This window comes from Ambystoma mexicanum, chromosome 3q (assembly GCF_040938575.1).
Source record: "Ambystoma mexicanum isolate Mex_15411 chromosome 3q, UKY_AmexF1_1, whole genome shotgun sequence".
NCBI classification, from domain to species: domain Eukaryota; kingdom Metazoa; phylum Chordata; class Amphibia; order Caudata; family Ambystomatidae; genus Ambystoma; species Ambystoma mexicanum.
This window is the reverse complement of record NC_090926.1, coordinates 877462829-877484092: the sequence shown is the minus strand read 5'-3', so window position 1 is coordinate 877484092 and position 21264 is coordinate 877462829. Positions and strand designations below refer to the sequence as shown.

General features: G+C 48.6%; 1 protein-coding gene across 4 annotated transcripts in view; it reads left to right on the top strand.

The window, feature by feature from the left end:
• The window catches only part of PECAM1 (platelet and endothelial cell adhesion molecule 1), a 1005718-nt gene that overhangs the window by 297768 nt on the left and 686686 nt on the right, over positions 1-21264 (top strand). For all 4 annotated transcript variants that reach the window (XM_069654996.1, XM_069654995.1, XM_069654997.1 and 1 more), the window contains exons 5-6: positions 13879-14151; positions 18865-19128. In XM_069654996.1, the coding sequence (XP_069511097.1) occupies positions 13879-14151; positions 18865-19128 (537 nt within the window). The remainder of the gene's footprint in view (positions 1-13878; positions 14152-18864; positions 19129-21264) is intronic.

Here is a 21264-nt window from a genome sequence, read left to right as displayed (position 1 = left end):
CTTGGTGCGTTTTACAAATAAATAAACTAAACTAAGCTGCTACTCACTGCTGCACAAAGAATCACCTGTAACAGGTCATTCATCTGATTTCAAAAGAATACACCCCACATCACCCAAGGACACCTGTAACAGAGCTGCCGAGCTGCTCCCTGATAAAAGTTTCAATTTCACAAAGTTGAGGAAACCTCATGTCAGCTGGAATATTTGCCATAGCAAAGAAAGGAGCAGGACATAGACTCCCTTGTATGTATGTGGCCAGTTGTAACACCTCCTTCTAGGGAAAGACATAGAATGAATGTCCCAGGAGCAAGCAGGGGAGAACCAAAGGCATAGGGAGGAAGGGGATAAAATGGGGCACAGGAAACAAGAAAGGGTGGGTTGTTTGTGTGATGTCAGAGAGGATGGGGCTGGAACAAGAGACCGGAATGAGGATGGACTGATTAGAGAAGCATGTAGGTCATTTACAGAAAAGGTGAGGTATTGGCTGGTAAGGAAAAGTGGTACTGTGGTGTAAGTGTACTGCAAGGTGTGTAATGAGATTGGTAGTAGGAGAGTAGAGTGTGAGGGAAAGGGTGACTGAGGGAGTAAACGGAAGGTGACTGAGATGAAGGTGGGGATTAGTAGTAGTGTAGAACTGTGAGTAGTAGTGGTGCAGAGGTGAGAGTAGTAGTGGTGTGGAAGAGGAAGTGGGAGTAGTGCGAAGAGGGGAGAACAGTAGCGGTGTAGGAGGGGAGAGTTGTAGGACGGAAAGAGATGCCATAGGAGGAAAAGCTAGAGAGCAAGACGGAGAAATAGACAAGAATGAGGAAGGGATGAGAGCAGAGTAGCAAGCAAGGGAAAGTGAGAGCATAATATCATGGACAGGAATAGAAGGGCGTGGAAGACCACAGAGTGATTCAAACTGCCAACCCTGCCAGGGCAATGATAGGTGTCGCCTAGATTGTTCCCAGCGAGAGTTTGACAGATAAGGCTGCTCCCTTTAGGCCACTATCTTTAGAGGAGACAAACTTAGACAGTATGGGTTACTGATCAATAGTGGCCATCCTGGGGTTGGGAAACAACCTGGGCTGGGTTGGAAACGAGATAGAGAGGGACGGCCATTAGCAACCTTTTTTTGACTTGAAGGAAATAATCCTGTGGGACCATATTTGGGAGTTTATGTATTATTAAGGCCATCTGTGACAATAGCCATTTTAAAGATTCTTGTTGTTTGACCAGCAACAATGCTAGTCTGACGAACGTGGTGTTTAAAGTGTTATATTCTGCTAAGACCCCCATAATACATCCCGTTTCATTCTCTGACGTCTCTAAGAAGTCACACTACCAGCTGCACCTCCTCATAGGTATTCTTCCTTTCCTCTCCTTCCCCCAGAAGCTCACTGTCTGCAGAGCTCTGGTTCTCTCTAGGCTGGACTATTGCAACAGCCTCTTTATAAATCTGCCTACTTCTACTCTCTGCCCTCTGCAACTCATCCAAAACTGGACTGCGAGACTTGTCCTTGGCCTCAAGCCCAGGGATCGTATCTCTCCAGGACTGAAATCTCTGCACTGGATCCCAGTGGCTGCGAGGATTAAGTTCAAAACCCTCTGCATTGTACAAAAGGCCTTCTGGGGCCTGGAGCCTCAGTACCTTCAACTCTCTCTTCCTAAATATCTTCCTTCTCGAGCTCTTCGCTCATCCGCCTCCAACTCCCTCAGGGTCAGTCGCTTATCCAGGCAACGAGTTGGTGTTAGATCTCTTTCTTTGGCTGGGGCCTCTCTCTGGAACAGCCTCCCTGCCTCCGTGAAACTTGAGGAGAATCATCCCCGGTTCCGGAAACACCTCAAAACCTTCCTCTTTGCTTCTGCTTTTTCTCCTTCTCTCCCCTGCTGACGTCCTGGCTGATACTGAAAGTGCACTGGTTACCTGGCCACCCTCTGATCTCGGGCCCAGGTCACCTCCCCCGCCAGTTGGACTCCTGCACTGCCTTCCTGGCAACCCCCGCACTTGGGGACTGTTTCTGTATCCCTACAGTCCCACTACCAGCACTTGACACCTGATGTCTGCACTTACCCTTGCTACCTGCTGGCTGTACTTTTACTTTTGTTATTTATTTTATTATCCCATGTACTGCACTGTTCCCCCTTCCCCTTGCGCTTTCCTCCTTCCCCTTCCCATGCACTTGCGCGATCTGAATGTCACCTGGTCTAGTAGGATCGTTGTCTGTCTTCCCTCTGTTCCCCCTCCCTTGCCTCGTCGCGCCTTGAAACACTTGTGTTAGGCACGTTATAAATGCCATATCATATCATTCTCAAGCACATCACAGCCTATTATGTCTCCTAGCCTCCCCTGCACCATTTATGTCCAGTACCTCTTGACTAGTCTAAATGTCTAAAGCAAATGATATGAGTCAGCTTGTCCTGCTTCACATTTGGGGCATTTGTTTGTTTTGGATTCGTATGCAATATGTATTTTCTTTGGAGTATAGTAAATATATGTATCAGAGACAAGGTCATTATAAGTTTGCCAGTATCCCGCTGGTAATCAGGGCTCAAGTCGAAGGTACATGCGGGGGACGGAGTCCACCCACTTTTTTCAGAGGGTGGACTCAGTCCTCTTTGAATTTGTAAATTAAAGCCGACCTTGGGGATCCAACTGCAGTTGTCAGGTTTGAAGGCCAGACACTTCACCACTGCACTTTATAACCTGATGCAAATTTGCAAACAACTAAAGGTGAAATGTCCCATTTCGGTACTGCAAGTTCCAGTGAAAACATTTGTATTGGTTCTTGGAGTTTAACACGTGCACACCTTTTAATGTTTTCAAAAACACTATTCGAAGAAAACATCCTCTCTTGCTTTTGTGTGTGTCTTTATTTTATGAAAGGCAAATGCCATTCGTCCTGTGCAATTTGGATGGTAATGCAAAGCCAATTTAATGAAATGTGCATATTTCACCTTGGTATGCTAATTTCTGGTGACGTCACATCGCATTGTATTTGTTGATGAGTCCCCCCAGTTTAATTTTTAGGACTTGACCCCTGCCGGTAATTTTGGCGGGATACCGGCACACTGACCTACGGTTTTCACCACCTGATAGCCTGGTATTACCGGGTTAACAGGCAGCAGAAAGGGCGGTAAATCCCCATTCCATGGATTCTCATAGAACTCAATGGAGGGGTTGCTGGTATTTCCGCCATCGGTAATACCTGTGCCGGAAATACAAGCTGGTTTTTGCCGGTGGGGACCTGATTTACCTCCAGCTCTTTGCTGGTGGTATATCAGCGACCCCCACCGGCAAACCTATAGTTTGCCGGTCTGGGAAAATTGGCAGTCACAGAATTACCGGCAAGTTTGCCTGCAATTTTCCCAGAACAGCAAATTTATAATGACCCCCACAAAAGTCTGATCAAAATATTATGGGTGAATTGATATATTTCCATCCACTGCTCTTCCGTAGTTCTTCCTGAAGGTTCCTGTCCCTGCTTAATTTTCTGCAGTTGTTAGTATATCCTAGAAGTAACTTTCATTGGGGCACTGCTTGTCATCACTATTTGTACCATTTTATTCTGTTCTCGGCTCTAGGAAACTCGAAAAAATGTTTACTCATTGCCACCTTGAACCTAATGTATTCTAAGGACAGTCGTGGCAGATAGCGTCACTTCCTGCATAGTGCCCTTTAGTGGCCAAAAGTCGTCTGTTGACAATAATTGCTCCACTTCACGAGTCCCCACTAACATTTAAATATATTTTGTAGATTCCTTTTTCTCCCAACATCTTTTTGAGCCAGAGCCAGATGAGTAATCATTCATCTGATTTCAAAAGAATACACCCCACATCACCCAAGGACAGCCTGGCAGAAGCATGTACATACACTATTTAAAAATCTGCATTGTAGGGGGGGGCGTGGCTAACTGCCGACTAATGAGCAGCTGAATCTCCGGAGCTCCCGTGCAGCAGTGGAAATCAAGCTTAAATCCAGCATTTATAACCCCATGCGGGGTAATTAACTGGTGGGAGACGGCTCCTGAAGTGTAAGAGCACCGGATGGAGTGTTTGGAAGGCGGCGGAGAGGAGTGATTTTCCCCAGGCGGTGGACTGATAGTGTTGGTGCATTTGCGGGAAGGAGCGCTTAAGATGGCTTTGGCGCGGCAGTGAAAGGATTTGAGGAGAACGCCTGGTTGTGTGCTGCGGCCCCGGGAGTGGAGAGAGCGGCAGTGGCTGTGAGGGCGATCTGCGAGGGGGAGCGAGGTGTCGCGGTGCCCTAGGAAGAAGGTGAACGGAGGAGCTGCTCCCCTGGTGCTCACGGAGTGTCAGAGACTCAACGGGGGGGAAGTGATTGTTGGCTCCCCGGCGCTGCAGCGACTGGAAAGGAGGAGGTTGATGTAGCCTGCGCCGCAGCAGACATAGAACTGGTGGTGGCTGTGAAGGCGGGTCGGACGGCGAGAATAACAGAGCGTTGTCCTGCGGGCAGCGTTTGTGTGAATTGCCGATGTCCTGGAGCGGTGGCCAGCTTGTGAGATCTGAGCTCGGTTCAGGGCAGAACGCCTTGAGGAGTCGGCGGGACGGACATTGACGGTTCCCCCGGAGGTACCCCGGGTCAGCCCTGCACGGAGGAACATGAAGCTGTGACCAGGGGCGCCCTGGTGGTGATTCCCTGCCAGGAGGAGAGCTGGAGCTGTGGCGGCGGCGCGGAGGCGGCGGAGCCTCCAGTGAATGTGAGGGGAGCCCGGTCCTGCACAGAAGAGGGGCTGCGGGCCCTCATTAGTACGGTGGTCATTCCGGAGGCGTTGGAGAGTGGGGAGCGGCACCTGGCCCAGACTGTTTCTTGCCAGTGGGGGAAGCAAGATGTGGTAGGAGCCCCCCCCACTGGACTTGTGGAGGAGCCCTTTGTGTGGGGTGGAAGGTGGTGGATCCCCGGGTTGGATGGACCGCCACCGGCTTGGATTTCTTCTTAGCAGTGGAAGGGGGAGGCGAGGTGTGGTGAGAGCCCCCCCCCCCACTGGACTTGTGCTGGAGCGCCTTTGTTGGGGGCGGGCGGCAGAAACTCCCCAGGTTGGACAGACCGGTGTCTGGCCCAGATTTTTCCCTGTCAACGCGAGGGGAAGACGAGGTGTAGTGTGAGCCCCCCCCCACTGGACTTGTGGAGGAGCGCCTGTGTTTGAGGTGGAAGACAGAGGATCCCCAGGTCAGTTTATAAGACCTGCTGCTCCTCTCCGGGGCGCTGAGACGAACGAAGAACGCGGCTGAGACTTGGGACTGCTCGCTGCCTGCGTAGAGGAGGGAGATGACCCCCTGGAGACTGAGGTGAGGGGGGGTGACTGTAAGCCCTGCCACAAGGTAGAGAGGGCCAGCAGAGAGTCATAGGAGAGTTGAGGTGTGACGGACCAGAGAAGACGGGTGGTGCCGGCGGCGGATAAAGTACAGACCTCACGCCTAGGGGTGGGAAAAGTGCAGTGGCATTACAATGGGTAAGAGCCAGCAGCGGATGGACAGATATGCCGAGCCTAAGGACGCTGCGCGGCGGCAGGAGGGCCCAGAGCGACAAGAGACTCCCCCGTGGGAGCATGGGAATGTGGTGACCCTGGATGCGTTAATGGAGGCGATACAAGTCTCGAAAGATACCCTCCAGGAGAGCATCAAGGAGGTGGGAATGGATGTCTCTCTGGTGAGGGGAGACCTCCGTAAGGTTTCTGATAGGGTAACGGAGGTAGAGCAAAGGGTCAGCACGGTGGAAGACGAGGTCCAGAAGCTGAAAAACCAGGTGGCGGGCTTGGTGGGAGCTACCGGAATGCTGGAAGTCAGAGCAGATGATGCTAAGACGTGCTCCAGGCGGGGTAATATTCACCTGGTTGGGGTTCCGGAGAGGGAGGAAGACCCTAGTGCGGAACTTTTTGTGGAAAATTTGATGCAGAAGGTCCTGGGGATTAAAGGTCTGTCGAACTTCTTCACTGTGGAGAGGGGGCATAGGGTGCCGGGAAGGCTCCCGCCGCCGGGCGCTCCGCCAAGGGTCATTGTGGCTAGAATTATGAACTTCCGAGACCGAGATGCTATCTTACAGGACGCCCGCCGACGAGGCTATTATGAGATTGGAGGTGCGAAACTGAGGATCTTCCCGGACTTCACACTGGAGGTGCAGCGAGAGAGGAGGTCCTTTGACGCAGTGCGCAGTTGGCTGAGAGACCTCAGTGTGAAATATATGATGTTCTTTCTGGCAAAGTTAAAAGTGCTGTCGGGGGGGAAAGTCATGGTTTTTCACGTGTCCAAAGGAGGTGTGGGACTGGTTGGATGCGGGGTAATATCGTGAGGAATCACAAAAAGGGAGTCCTAAGAGAGGAGTGGATCAGGAAGGGGAAGGGCATGGGTAAAACCAGGTGCTTTGTTAGTGGTGGAGACCCCAGTAGACAGGGGTTCTCTAATAGGGAAGGGGCCCTGGGCAAAAGCGGGGGGAATAAGCTGGTGGAGCTGCACGGGACGGATGGTGACGCCCTTACTTGAAACAACACTACTGACCACTAGTCCCGAGAGAGGAGAGGTGGAGGGGGCTGAGTAGGCCAGTGGGTCTATAGCTTTGGAAAGGGGAAGGGTAGGGGGGAAGTTTTGGGGGAACATGAGGGGGGTAAGGGGTAAGGAGGGTGGGGGTGGTGGGGAGACTGGGTCAGGGGGCACCAAGTTGGGGTTCGGTGCGGGGAGGTAGGAATGTTTTAAATACACTAGAGAGGAATTTTGGCACAGCAGTTGGAGCGGAGGAGGCTGTGGGAGGTTGGGTCAGGTGGGCGGGAGAAGGGTGGTCTGGGAGGCAAAATACTGTTGCCTTGAACGGGTAGGATGGGAGGTTTGAAGGATGGGTCATGGAATGTTCGCGGGCTGGGGAGTTATCAGAAGCAAAGGAGAATGGGAGAATATTTGAAGAGGCAGGGAATACAGGTGGCCCTGTTGCAGGAGACACATGCGACTGTGGAGATTTTGGGGAAGCTAGAGAGACAATGGGGGGGTCAGATACGGGGCACAACGTACTCCACTCAGGCGAGGGGGGTCCTTATTTGGGTGGCGCAGGGGTGCCGCTGAAATTAGAGCGCGGGTTGACGGATGGGGAAGGTAGGATGGTTCTGGCCCGTGGTACGTGGGAGAACAGGTCACTATGTTTGGTCAATTCATATGTGCCCATTGTGGATGATAAAGAGTATTTCCCTTCGGTGTAACGTAGGATGGGGGCTTACAGGGGGCGAAATGATAATATGGGGGGGAGATTTTAATTGTCTCTCTAGATGGGCAAGGTACTGGGGGGGTAAAGAAGAATATGGTGGAATCCTTGCGGGAGGTACTGCGGGAATTGGACCTAGTGGAGCTTTGGAGGGAGAAACATGGGGAGGAGAGGGAGTTCTCTTATTTCTCGGGAGTACATGGCTCCTACTCGCGGCTAGTTTATATGGTAGTGGGAAGGGAAGGGAATATTTCCATTATTTTGGGGAGACTACTTACTTGGGGCGTACCCTTTCGGATCACTCCCCTCTGGTGACGATATTGTGTGAGCCCAGTGAGATCCTGCCGAGGCGGTTATGGCGGTTGCGGATGGAGACGTTACAGGATGGCGCGTTTGCAGCGGAGCTTAGAGAGGAGATTGAGCAGTATTTTGAACTAAATGAGGGTATGGTAGAAACAAGGGGGGTATTATGGGATGCCTTTAAGGCGACAATCAGGGGGAAGTGCTTAGCCATGATGGTCGGGATGAGGAGGCGCCTCTCGGAGGCACTGAGGCAGACGGAGTCCCAGATAGCGAGATTAGATCGGGAGGCAGCGGGAGGGGCGGAGGTGGGGGAAGCTTTGGCGCAAGCACTGGAGCTTCACCGGAAGACTCTGGCAGAGCTGTCGCATTTTGATGATAGTAGACGGGACGTGCGACTTCACGGCGAGGGAGATAAGGCGGGCAAGCTCTAAGCATGGCTTCTTAGTAGGGAAACGCCGAGCCGCGTTATAACCCAGATCCGATCTGATGGTGGGGAGATTGTTGGTACACAAAGGGAGATCAATGCGGCCTTTGTGGCATATTATAAGAGACTCTATACGAGTGAGGAGGGATATGTGGAGATGGACGTGGAGGATCTCATGGAGATGCTCCAGCTGCCGAAGTTAGGGGAGGACAGTCGGGAGGAACTGGACGCCCCCATAGGGGAGGAGGATATACGTTGGGCGATACGTGCTATGCGAAAGGGTGCAGCGCCGGGTAGCGACGGGCTCCCGGTGGAGTTTTAAGTGGAATTCCCTGATCTATTGGTCCGCAACTTCAGAGGGTGCATGAGGAGGCCTTTCAGGAGGGATAGATGAGGGAAGCAGTGATTACAGTGATTCTAAAGGAGGGGAAGGACCCGGGGGACCGCACAGCGTACCGGCCCATCTCGCTTTTAAATATAGATGGGAAAATCCTGGGGAAGATTCTAGCGGCCAGGCTGGCGGCGGTGGCTCCGAAACTGGTACATCCAGATCAGTGTGGGTTTATAGGGGGGAGAAATACGTCGGGCAATATCTCCCGGCTGCACCATGTGACGGACCAGGTGAAATGACAAAAACGTGACATGGCCATAGCGTCGTTTGACGCTATGAAGGCGTTTGACACTATCGAATGGAAGTGGCTGTTTCGGGTGCTACGGAAGCTCGGGTTCGGGGAGGGCATGGTTAGATGGCTGTCTTTGTTGTATACTAAACCACGGGCGATGGTGAAGACTAATAACTGGGTCTCAGAAACATGGGAGTTAGAGAGGGGGACTAGGCAGGGGTGCGCGGCCTCCCCAATTTTGTTTGCCCTGGCCCTGGGACCACTGGCGGCGTATTTACGACAGGAGATGGGCGAAGCTGGAATCAAGGTGGATGGGCAGAGGCATATTGTATCCCTATACGCAGACGACTTGTTGTTATATGTGGAGGAACCCAGATTATACCTCCCGGACCTCTTAGAAATTCTGCGTAACTTTAGATCGATGTTGGGGTTTTGTATAAACCCAGAAAAATCGGTTTTATTCCCGCTGGGGGGGCTGTGGGGTCGTCCGGTGGAGGAACTACCAGAGTTGGGGATAAGATGGGAGACGGAATCCTTTCGGTATCTGGGGATCCGGGTATTCCATGAAGTCATAGACACGTTTGTGCACAATACAGGGTGGGGGGCGCTGTCCAAAATAGGGGACTGTATCCAGTTTTAGAAGGTTCTCACACTCTCATTGTTGGGTAGGGTGGCTTTATGGAAAATGGTAATTCTCCCGCGGTTGCTCTACTTCTTCACGAATATTCTGTATGTGGCAAAGAAGGTATTTTTAAAAATGTTGGCTGTTAAGATCAGGGAATTGCTCTGGAACTCGGGAAGGAGCCGGCTGTCCCTACAGACTCTGCGGAGGCCGAGAGCGGATGGGGGATTAGGTCTCCCAGATTACGGGAAATATTTTGTAGCGGTGCAATTACAATCGGTACTGATATGGGATCACCCGGAGGCAGAGCTCCTGGGCACACTGACGGGGTTGGTGCAAGGTGGTTGCAGGCCGGCAGAGCATTTGTGGTACCCATGGGGTATTGTGGGGGCATCAGTGGTTTTTGAGGCGGTAAGGGAGACCTGGAAGAAGTATGGGGGTGGAACGGGGGTTAAGGGTCGTTACGAACCTGACCTCCCATGGGGAGCTGACCGGGAACTCCGGCAGGCGATTGGGAGGGTAGGGATACGGAAGAAAGGATGTGTAAGGGTGGGGGATCTCTTTGAGGGAGGAAAGCTCCTTACCTGCAAGGAGTGGTGTGAAAAGTTTGATCTATCGCAGGGGTTTTTTCTTGCATATGGGGCGGTGCTTAGAAGGTTAGCGGAGCTGTGGGAAGAGATCCTAGAAAAACCGGAGCTCTGCCCGGTGCTCCGAGTCTTACTTGATCGAGCTGAGAGGAGAGGTCGTATCACACGAATTTATAAGGCTCTTGGAGAGAGGGAGATGGGAAGGGAGTTGAAAGTGAAGGAGAAATGGGAGGCGGATATGGGACGCTCGATTTCGAGTGAAGAATGGGAGAGGGTCTGGCAGTTGGTAAGGACGTCCTTGAGGAATGCCCGCTTCCAGTTGGTTCAATTTAATATCCTACATAGGGTGTATATTACCCCATTGGCGCTCAAGGCGATGCACGGGGACCATTTGGGGGAGTGCCCTAGGTGTGGATCGGAGGAGGCGGAGTTTTGGCACATGGTGTGGGAGTGTGGGGCAATCGTGGAGTATTGGGAGGAGGTGCTTAAAGGCATAAATGAGTTATTGGGAGCCAGTTTGGAGCGGTGACCGGGGATTTGTTTGTGGGGGAATCTGCCGGGGGGGAAACGTAACAGGTTACAGAATAGAATGGGTCACTTTTTACTAATCTTGGCAAAACGCCGAATGGCGATTGCGTGGAAATCCCCCCAAGGTCCGGCAATTCAGCTATGGAGGAAGGATGTAAGGAGATGGGGTCTAGCGGAGTTGACGGTGCTGCAGAACTTGGGGGTGGAGGAGGGTGCGGGAGAGGTAACGGTTCATTGGTCCCAACTGTTGAATGATCTTGCAAAGGATAATGACTTACACCCGCCATGAACCAATGGGTGCGGAGAAGGGGCTGCGATGAGAGAGGGAATTCGAAGATAGAGATGACAGATGGATTGCCCCTGACCTCACGGGACTATGAACGTCTGGTGCTCGGCTGCTGTGCCTTGTGGAAAAAGGAAAAACGATGACTTATATGGGAAGGTGGGGGGTTTGGGGGTGAAGGGACCTGGAGGGGGAAAATGAGAACGGATGGCTGAGTTTTGACATTTAGGGGAGGGGAGTCTGGGGGGTGGGGAGGGAGGGTGTGGGAGTTTGGGAACTGTTATATCAAAATGCCAATAAAGAGTGTTAAAAAAAAAATCTGCATTGTAAAGCAACAGCAATACACATCGCCCATAGTCACACGTTGCCCAGGTGTACCCTTATCATATGAGAAGACATTGAGATTGTATTTTTCCTGATCAACTCCCTGCTTCAAACATAAGTACAGGAATTCAGGGACACCACTAATGCCTTAGAAAATACATAATTTACAAAGATCTGCTGTACACATCACCAGGAAGAGCCCTCACTCAGTCATCACCTATCGTCCCCCGACTGCACTCTCCTCGTAGAGTGACTACTGTTTCAATAAGTGCTAGAGTCATACATTGAGACCGCCAACATCACACATAAATATGCGCAGAAATCATCCAGTGCCTACCTCCCCACCCACCTGCTGAACTCACCATCAACAGATCACTGCTGCCTTAGAACACTCATGGATAAGGTACCATATATGTCATGGGGCACACCTCACCCAGGCCCCTCCCCAGTAATGACTTTTAAAGCCCTAACATGTGTGCTAGGTAGTGCTTACACACATTGCATGTTTATGTTGAGACATAGTAAAAAGACGGTTGACCCCTTGTGGAAGTAGGTATTTTACTCTACCTTTCATGCAGCATGCTACTGTTGGAAGCACATGCAAATAGTCCTTCCCACTGGCATTTAGGAATTTTGATGTCCTACATCTTCTGCCATCCTTTGCAGCTGGGGAGCAGGTGTAAGTGGTTCTAGGTCACCTGGCCTAAGCCCCGCCAACCTGGTGCCTTCCCGGTTTCCGTTCTTTTTCACCACTTAGTAAGCCCCACCCACCTGGTGCCTTCCTGCTTGCCACTCTTTTCCCTACTAAGGAGCCCTCCAGCCTCTTTTCCTTTGCAGCTGGTGAGCAGGTGTAAGTGGATCTAGATCACCTGGACTAAGCACCACCCACCTTCTTAGCCCTGCCTCTTCCTTCCTGCTCTTAACTCTTAGATCAAGGGCATCTCTTGCTCGGGCGTCCAAAGTGAAGGGCAGTCAAAGAAAAGGGCAATTCCTGTTTGGACATGTCCGGACCAGGAGGATCCAGGGTCCGACCCCCTGCTAAGGCAGCAGGTAAGCATGCACCAACATGTGTTTACACCCTCTGTCCCCACAGGCCATCCCTACCCTCTCTGGTCCCCTGTGTTGTTCCCTTGTGCCCCCCCCTCCTGCACACAGGAGTCTGTCCTGATACATTCTGGTTTCACCATCACCGTCTTGTGGCCAATGCTGGATTTTATTTTTATGGACTTCATTGATTCACGGTGCGTCACCCTTTCTCAACTCTCATGCTGGACTTCCTTTGCATCTTGTACTCATGTTGGCCCTGTATCATGCTGTTCCCATCTTCATCTTGTATCCTGGCTTGCAACATTATGTGTTACTACTGACTTCTGCAATTGTATTCGCTCTCCCCTCTTGCTTCTCCACTCTTTTTGACTGCTTACTCTCTGTTCTCTCCTCCCCTCCCCTCTCCCTTTTTCTATCTCCTCCCCTCCTCCCTTTACTTTCTTCTATGCACTTACTCTATCAGAATTGTCCCTGGACCTAGTATAATAGCAACCTCGTCTGTCGCTCCACCGTCCCCTTACTGTCCCCCCCTCCCTTCAGCACTATCTGAAATGTTGCCAGGCCTAGTACGATAGTCGGTTGTTTTGTTCCTCCCCTCCCATTCTGCACCCCTCTCCCTCACCTTTTGTTTTCCTCCGTCTCTACCAGAAATGTCGTCAGGCCTAGTACTGTAGTTGCCTGTCTGTTTCCATTTCCTTCCCACTCCCCCCTCCCTTCCTTATTTATGTCTTAGCTCTTGCACTATCTGAAATCTCGTCAGGCAAAGTACGATAGTTAATTTCACATCCTTACTGTTCATGGCCTGTAACCTGTAAGAATGTCGTTGTATTTTCCCTTGTTCCCTCCCTTGCCTTCAAGCGCTTTGAAACACATTATGTATAGGCGCTATATAAATAAACTATCATATCATATCATATCCAGGATTCGAGCAGCCACATCCTGCAGTGCGGCACATAACATAATGCATATCTCAGGATATCGACACATGAGCCAAACGGTGTGCATGGCCTGCACATGTGTAGTTATGACATTAGATAGTAGGTAATCCAAGTGATCTTTAATAATAATTATGTGCACAACATCCTAAAAGAACACGAGCCCAGTGACGTGTCTGTCAGTGCAGCTAGAATCTACATTTCACATAAGTATCCAGGATGACAAACATCCACAGCTACTCTTTGCTCTAGTTCCACCTCAAAGCCCACAACACCAAGATTTCATTTCACCCACTAGCCTAAGCTGCCAAATAGCTCCCTTCACATGCAGAGGTCTGGTTCATATGAAGATGCGCTATTGCTCCAACATGCCGCATTGCTACCCCTTGAAAGATAAGCTGCGCCTGGCCGATGAAGCCCAATGGTACACAGATGCAACTGTTGGGACTTGGCACACCTCTGGGCCATGGTGACCATATTTGTGTATGAATGATCCCCTTCAGTAATGGCAACGTCCTAGAAGTGGACAGACTGCTACTCCCAGGGAACAAGAGTGACAAAAGAGTTTTGGCTTAACCATTTCCATGTAATTGTTTTAGTGCCACTAGGTAACGCCAGTTTAAGTCTCAACCGAGGTGTTGCAAGCGTATGCCCCACTGACATCACTCCAGGTCAACGTGTTTCTTTAGAAGCGTCATGAGATGACACACGGGACCTAAAGTGTAAACTGCGTAATGACACAAGAGCTGTTTGAGTGTCTGAATTAAGGGCCCACATATGCTGTTAAGATTACACATGTGCACCAGAAAACGCCCATCTTGTGTTGCCATGGCGATCTCTAAAGGGAGCCATGTTAACTATTGCTGTGTTATTTTGACCCACTTGCATGGTTTCACTTTGAATGGTTACTCTTTCCTTAGTCTTCTGTTAAACCATTACTATAGTAAGGCACTTGACAACCCCTAACATGAATGGAAGATGCAACTGACCACTTCGATTTGTTTTGTGAACTTTTGCAGTGCCGTTCTCCAACCCAGCAATAACCGTTTGGCCGATGGGTAACATCACAGAAGGCAAGAATATGACAATTGAGTGCAACATTGTCACTTCTCATGCAACCTCTGAAGACGTTCTAATCACCATGCAGAAGGGCAAACAAATCATGGAGAGCTCCAGGCGTGGGAGTATTGTCTTCAACGTAATCGCGACAGTGGCCGATATGGGCAACTACACATGCAAGGCTGAATCCAACAAACTGTCTAAATCCAAAAGCTTGTACATTACTGTAGCAGGTACCTGCTTTTAATATTTTATTTTCAACATTTAATTGTTTAAAGGGCAACTATGAAAACATATGAAGAAGTCTTAGACCATAATATCTCCGTCCTTTTCTCATTTTTTGGGAAAGCATCGTTGGGGTTGATACGCTTTGAGTATGTAGGCAAGCTGTAAACAGGCAGGTGTCTTGTTTGCAGTGCAGGATGAGAGCCACAATGTTAAAAGCAACTCTTGAACTAAATTCCTAAAACTCTAATACCTTGCCTGCCAATTGCTTGTCTGTAATGACTCTAACCTTTCTCTGCAGATTCAACTAGTGCACTCTCACTCAGTGGGGATTAAACAAGTCACATGTTAAACATAATATTTGAGTACAATAGATATATGGTCACTGGTCAAAATATGATGTTGGCCCCAACTTATTCTAGACATGATTAGGAATTCATTCGGGCAGTACATAGAATTCATCCTGGCAGTACATAGCCCTAAAACACTATGGCCCTCCTTACGACCCTGGCGGAACGGGTTAAACGGCGCCGTAAAAGGTGACGGCGCCATTCAACCCGTTCCGCCACATTACGAGGTCCCCTCGCGGGACACGTTAAGCACACCTGGGAAAACCAGGCGTGCTTACCGGTTCCCGCGAGGGGAAGAGGGAGCAAACAACGGGCCATCTCGTTATGGCCCGTTGTTTGCTCCCTCTCCCATTCCCATTCAGCCCTATGGGGGCTGAAATGGGAATGGGGAAGGACCGTGTCCGGGTCCTTGAGGGAGGAATTACCGGGCCATCCGAACTCGGAATGGCCCGTTAAGTCCTCATTCCGAGGACCCGGACATGGATGCGATTTCGGCGGCAGCCATGCCGCCAATAGCGGCATGGCTACCGGCCGAACTCGTAATGAGGGCCTATGTCAATGACGCACAAATATCAACACCAAGGAGCCTGAGCAAATCCCGTACCTGGCTGTGTACAGTCTACTCCAACTTGAATCCAACTAAAGTAGTTATCATCTCTTTAATGGGGGACGAACTCCATCTCAAATAGAGAATTGACTGACCATGCCTTATAATATTGTGCCACTGCTTAGGGTTTCTATATGGACCTCCGACATCTTCACAAAGGTGCTCATGTTCCAAGAGCTGTAATGTAAATTCAATGTGTAAAAGCACTTTTACGCATTGAATTTACGCTACACCTCATTTTCATTCACTTGTATGGCAGAGAGGAGGTTCGAATTGTAAGTTAGGATTCTGCCTTTACCCTCCTCTCCGCCATACAAATACTGCAGCATTTTCATGCCCGCATAAATGCTGTGGATTCCTATGAAATACACCTGCTTTTTATACCACCAAAAAGCAGGCAGTTTCACAGCAATCCATTGTAAATGCTGCCTCCATGCTTAAATGGCAGACAGTCTGATATTATTTATATCGCGCTCATACACAAGTGTTTCAGAGCGCGACCAAGCGAAGGGAGGGGAGCAAGGGAGAGTAAAAAGAACTATCTTACTAGGCCCAGTGACATTAAGAACGTGCAAGTGCATGGAAAAGGGAAAAGGGGGAAGTGTGAGGAAGGGGGAGGAGTAGAAAGTGCGGCACAAAGGAGAGAACAGAATAAATAATAAATGCAATAATAAATAGATGCAGTAAATAAATAAAATTAATAAATACAGGCAGAGGTAAGTGCGTAATTTGTCAGATAGGGTATATCTGATAAGAGCCGAAGTAAAATGGGGGACTGTCTGGGTACAGATACAGCTCTCAGTGCAAGGGGTGGCTCGAAGGCAGTGCAGGAGAGTGAGCAGGTACCTGGGCCCGAAGGACAAAGGGTGGCCAGGAGCATGTTGCAGAGAGAGAAAACAGATCAGCAGGGGAGAAGAGGGGCAAAGGAAGAAGTGAAGAGGAAGGTCTTGAGGTTCTTCCAGACCCGGAGATGGTTTTCCTCAAGTTTCAAGGTGGCCGGGAAGCCCCCCCCCCCCCAAAGACAGACATCTACCCCCAGCTTGTTTCTTTGAAAAACGACTGACCCTGAGGGAGTTAGAAGTAGAGGAGCGAAGGGCTTGAGAAGGGAGGTATTTGCAGAGGGGTAGTTGAAGGTATTTTGGACCCAGGCCCCAGAAAGCCTTGTGGACGATACAGAGGGTTTTAAATTTAATCCTTGCGTCCACTGGGAGCGAATGAAGGGATTTCAGAGCTGGAGAGATACGATCCCAGGACTTGAGGCCAAGGATAAGTCTTGCAGTCCTGTTCTGGATTAGTTGTAAAGGGCGGAGAGTGGAGGCAGGTAGATTTAGAAAGAGGCTGTTACAGTTATCCAGTCTGGAGAAAACCGGGGCTTGGGAGACAGTGAGCTTCTGGGGGAAGGAGAGGAAAGGCAGAGTACCTCTAAGGAGGTGCAGTAGGAAGTTAGACTTTTTAGAGACGTCAGAGATGTGTGCGGGGAAGGAAAGTGTGGAGTCAAAGATGACCCTGAGGTTCTTAGCCGCGCAGGTAGGGGTAAGAGGAGGGCCAAGGGAGGCCAGCTAGAGAGTGAGGGAGAAGGATGGTGCAGGTGTACCAATGAGGAGGATCTCAGTCTTGTTGGCATTTAGACAAAGATCATTGGAAGCACACCAATTTTGAATGGCGATTAGGCAATCCGAAATGAGGGAAGGAGAGAAGGTGTCTGAGGGAAGTCTGAAAATGAGTTGGGTGTCATCAGCATAGCACTGGAAGTAAGAGCAGAAAATGGAAATGCAGTAGGCGATAGTAGCCAAGTATTGGTTGAAAAGCCAGGGTGAGAGGTTAGACCCCTGGGGAACACCACAGGTAGAGAGGGAGATAGAGGAAAGGAAGGACCCAAGTTGTACCTGGGAAGGTCGAACAGAAAGGAAAGAGGTCAGTCGGGCAACAGCCTGATCTGTGATACCCAGGTTGTCATGGAGACAATTGAGCAAGATGGTATGGTTGACCGTGTCGAAAGCAAAGGAGAGATCAAGTAGGATGAGGACAGAGGGAATGTTAGAGTCAAGGTTTGAGAGCAGGTTTTCACGCATGTTTCAACCAAAGTAGAAATGTAACCGGACCCCGCTGTGTAAATTACACAGACTAAAGTGAGCCTCGAGTACAATAATTACACGCATAAGCTAAAACCATAGAAATGAAAATAGCTAAAATAAATGTAGCAAATTAAGATTTTAGAAAAACGATTGCCACGCAGCTAACAAGGGAGGGGGCAGATCACACTACTACAATGTTATCTTCTACTCTCAAGGCACTTCTTTCTCCCATGCAATGCATTTTTGTAGTTGAAGAACACAATGCATTTTTGTAGCTGAAGCACACCTCACACAATGCATTTTTGTAGCTGATGGACACCTCACACAATGCATTTTTGTTGCAGGACACCTCACACAATGCATTTTTGTACCAGAAGCACCTCAAAATGCATTTTTGTAGCTGAAGGACACCTCACACAGTGCATTTTTGTACCTGAAGCACATCTCACAATGCATTTTTGTAACTGAAGCACTCCTCACAGAATGCATTTTTGTAGCTAAAGCACACCTTATATAATGCATTTTTGTAACTTAAGCACACCTCACACAATGCATTTTTGTAGCTGAAGCACACCTCACAATGCATTTTTGTAACTGAAGAATACTTCACACAATGCATTTCTGTAGCTGAAGGACACCTCACACAATGCATTCTTGTTCCCTGAAGCACATCTCACACAATGCATTTTTGTAACTGAAGCACACCTCACACAATGCGTTTTTGTAACTGAAGCACACTTCACATAATGCATTTTTGTAACTAAAATGCATTTTTGCAGCTGAAGCACACCTCACACAATGCATTTTTGTAGCTGAAGGACAACTCACACAATGCATTTTTGTACCTGAAGTACACCACACAATGCATTTTTGTAACTGAAGCACACCTAACATAATGTATTTTTGAAGCTGAAGCACACCACCTCTGTTTGTTAGCATTTGATCCCTGCCACACTCGTCTATGTTTAAAGTTTCTCAAGAGCCCTCCTTGTACGTAAATACAATGTGTCCCCATTGCCACACACTTTACAGTAAAGGATGTAAAGTGTTGCAAATGCCCAAATAGAAACCCTCACATTCATACTGTATTTTTACAAGTTAAATATTTTAGGTCACTGTTGGGGCAATTTGTGTTTACATTCGTAATTTATGCATATTGTGTGTCATTTTCCTAGAGATGTATGGAAATAAATTGCCATGATAATGTCATTTTCTTAATTTTTTCAACTTTTGTTCTTTTTCCATTATTTGCGAGTGTTTTTTGACGATAGGAAAACCACTTTTGTATTTCTTTTGAGGGAAACCGCTGCAACACCTGCCTGAAATACCCAGTGTGAAAAGGCATCCTAAATATCTCAGAGTCTATATATTCATTTGTCATGAAGATTAAAGCGCATCCTGTATTTCCCGGCAGCAGTGTACATGAAGTGAATCAGGTTTGGGGCAATGGAACGCTGTGCTAGATTACATTAGACTACTAATTAGAGTCAAGCAAGAAGCGCTCCAGGCCGGGTAGTTCCACTGCATTAGTGAACGCCGGTCAGAACACAAGAATAGCAGATAGCACAGCTAGAGTTCGTAATTGTGCCATAATGATAATACACTTGCTTGATCTTGGTCTTCATCTTATATTCCAGTTGAGTATGGTGCACGCTATTGTAGTTTAATAAATGCGATCTTCTCTTTCAGAGCTCTTTGCAAGACCGCAGCTTGTGGCCTCTTCAACCCATATCAGCGAAGGAAACTTCTTGTCGCTGTCATGTTACATCATTGGTCAAAACCAAACCTCATTGAATTTCTTCCTTAAAAAGGACAACACGTTCACAAAACTCATGAGACCATACGGGAAATACAGCAAAAAAGCAGAGGCTGTGGACAGTGGATCCTATGTATGCGGGGTCACCATACAGAACATCACAAAAATAAGCAGCCCGGTCCAAATATTTGTGTATGGTATGTTTCGTGGTCCTTCTTGTTTGGTAAAGATTGACTATAAAAGGCCGTCTTTAATGTACATGTTTTCAGAGCTTGTGCAGACTCAGATAGGACCCTAACCCTGGGGAGGCAGCACAGCATGGAAGGGGTTTGGGAACCTCAGGGAGGCAGAGTGCTACACTATGGGAAATGTCTGCCATCTTCCCTCAAGTAATGTTGGTGCAGCCTATTAGAGTTGTTCTGACAGTGGAAAACTATAGAGTTCCAGACTTGTTCAGCCATTGGAAAGGCTTTCATGGCGAGGCCAGCGTCCCTCACTCAGTATTTGTTTTTAAATGCTAAGGAATCTTGCACTTCGGCATGTTGGTGGTTTGCACTCCTATATAAGCAATATGGCGCATCAGTCAATTTGTTAAGATTCTATTAATGTATTTTTGTTTTTAAAACTTTTTGAAGAAAGAGGAAGTCAATGCATGGGAATTCATTGATTCTACAATACAAGCAAATAAGCATCTGATTACAAGATATATTAGTACTGGGTTGCGTGCAGATGATTGGTAGAAAGTAGAGAAGCAAAGCTTCACTGCCTGTGGGGGAGACAACACACAGAGGAAAGAGGGGGAAATACGTGGTATATGTGAGCCCAGATGGGAAAAGGATGCTCATATGTGATGCAGCTCACAGTCAATGCACATAAACCAAATGTTTTTCAAATGTTCATAGGCTGTTCACAATGGAGGACAATTTCTCCCAAACCTTCATAGATGGCCAAATCAGATGAACAGTGCTTCTCTTTACAATTTCTTAGGACATCTAGTGTGGCACATGTCACTGTCCGTAGGAGCCACACATGTTCCTAGTTATCAAAGTCACCATACATAAAGCTTCCAATGGTCAGAAATCTAAGGGGATTTCTTACTTACTACCAGAACGCATGATAAACAGACGCCACTTCCATGCTCATTAGTCTGAATTGATCGGGTTAAGTCTAGCACTTTTTGGGACTCATTTTGCTAAAAAAATATAAGTGCATGCCGTGGACTGCCAATGCGGCACTTACATGTTTGGTCCCCTGCATGCAACTGTCAACTTTTACAAAACAGCGTGCAAAAGTAAAGAATAAAAATACCACAACACGTCTTTACTCTTTCCTTTTACTGTTTTTTAAAATATGTAAATGCCCTTCGCAAATTGCCCTTTGCTGACATCGTTTACAGTGCATTCCTGCGAAATCCGCCTGCTTTTAGCAAGTGTTAAGAAGAGGCGGTTTGCATGGGGAGCCATTTACGCTTGCATAAAAATCTCATGCCATTTGAAGTCGGAGTAATTGTTGGAGGAATTGCCCATTCCATTTCGTGCTCCTTCTCCACTTCCAAATGGCTGTATAATGTGTAAAAGAAAGGCATACATGGCTAACGCCTTGCTTTGGCTCCTTACGTTTGCACTCCTGGGTATAGAAAGTTAGCCCATTCATATTTCTTTTCCAGTGGGACAATCATTTATAAAAAAAAAAAAGGTCCTCTGTTGCATCCACCTCATTTGTAAATCCCGTCTGTAAATCTTTTTATTTGACAGAATGTTTTTCGACTCACACTGTGAGTTGAGGCAGATATTGTGTTGGCAGCATCCCCACCCTAAGATTTCAAACAAAGTAGGTACAGAACAACATCTAGAACAATCCCCGAGCCCCCACCTCCCGTGTGAAGTGCCACCCCCCCCCATCCATTCATCTCCAGCCATTTCCCCCAGATTTGCTTGTGTTTGCGTGGGCAACCTCTGTCTTTGTGCACCCGTTGCTCCATCTCACAGCAGCGGTCCATTCCCTCCAGCCAAGTGGGAAACCCCGGGACTGTCCCACTTCCCCAGTTCACAGCAATGCCTCTCTCGGCCACCATCAATGCAGTCTTTATCAAGCATAACTAACTTGCTAGTGAAGTCCGTTTCCCCCATATGTGCAACAAACAAAACCTTGGACAGTTTGGTATCGATTTCCCCACTGCCTCCCACACTGATTCCTGTATCACCACCCAGTACCGCTGTAGTCTAGGCCAAGCCCATGTAGTATGGAGAAAGGTGCCCGCCTCCTCCCCGCACCTACGACAATGGGGATCCATCGCCCTCTCCATCTTGTGGAGCCTGACCCTCGTGAAGTAC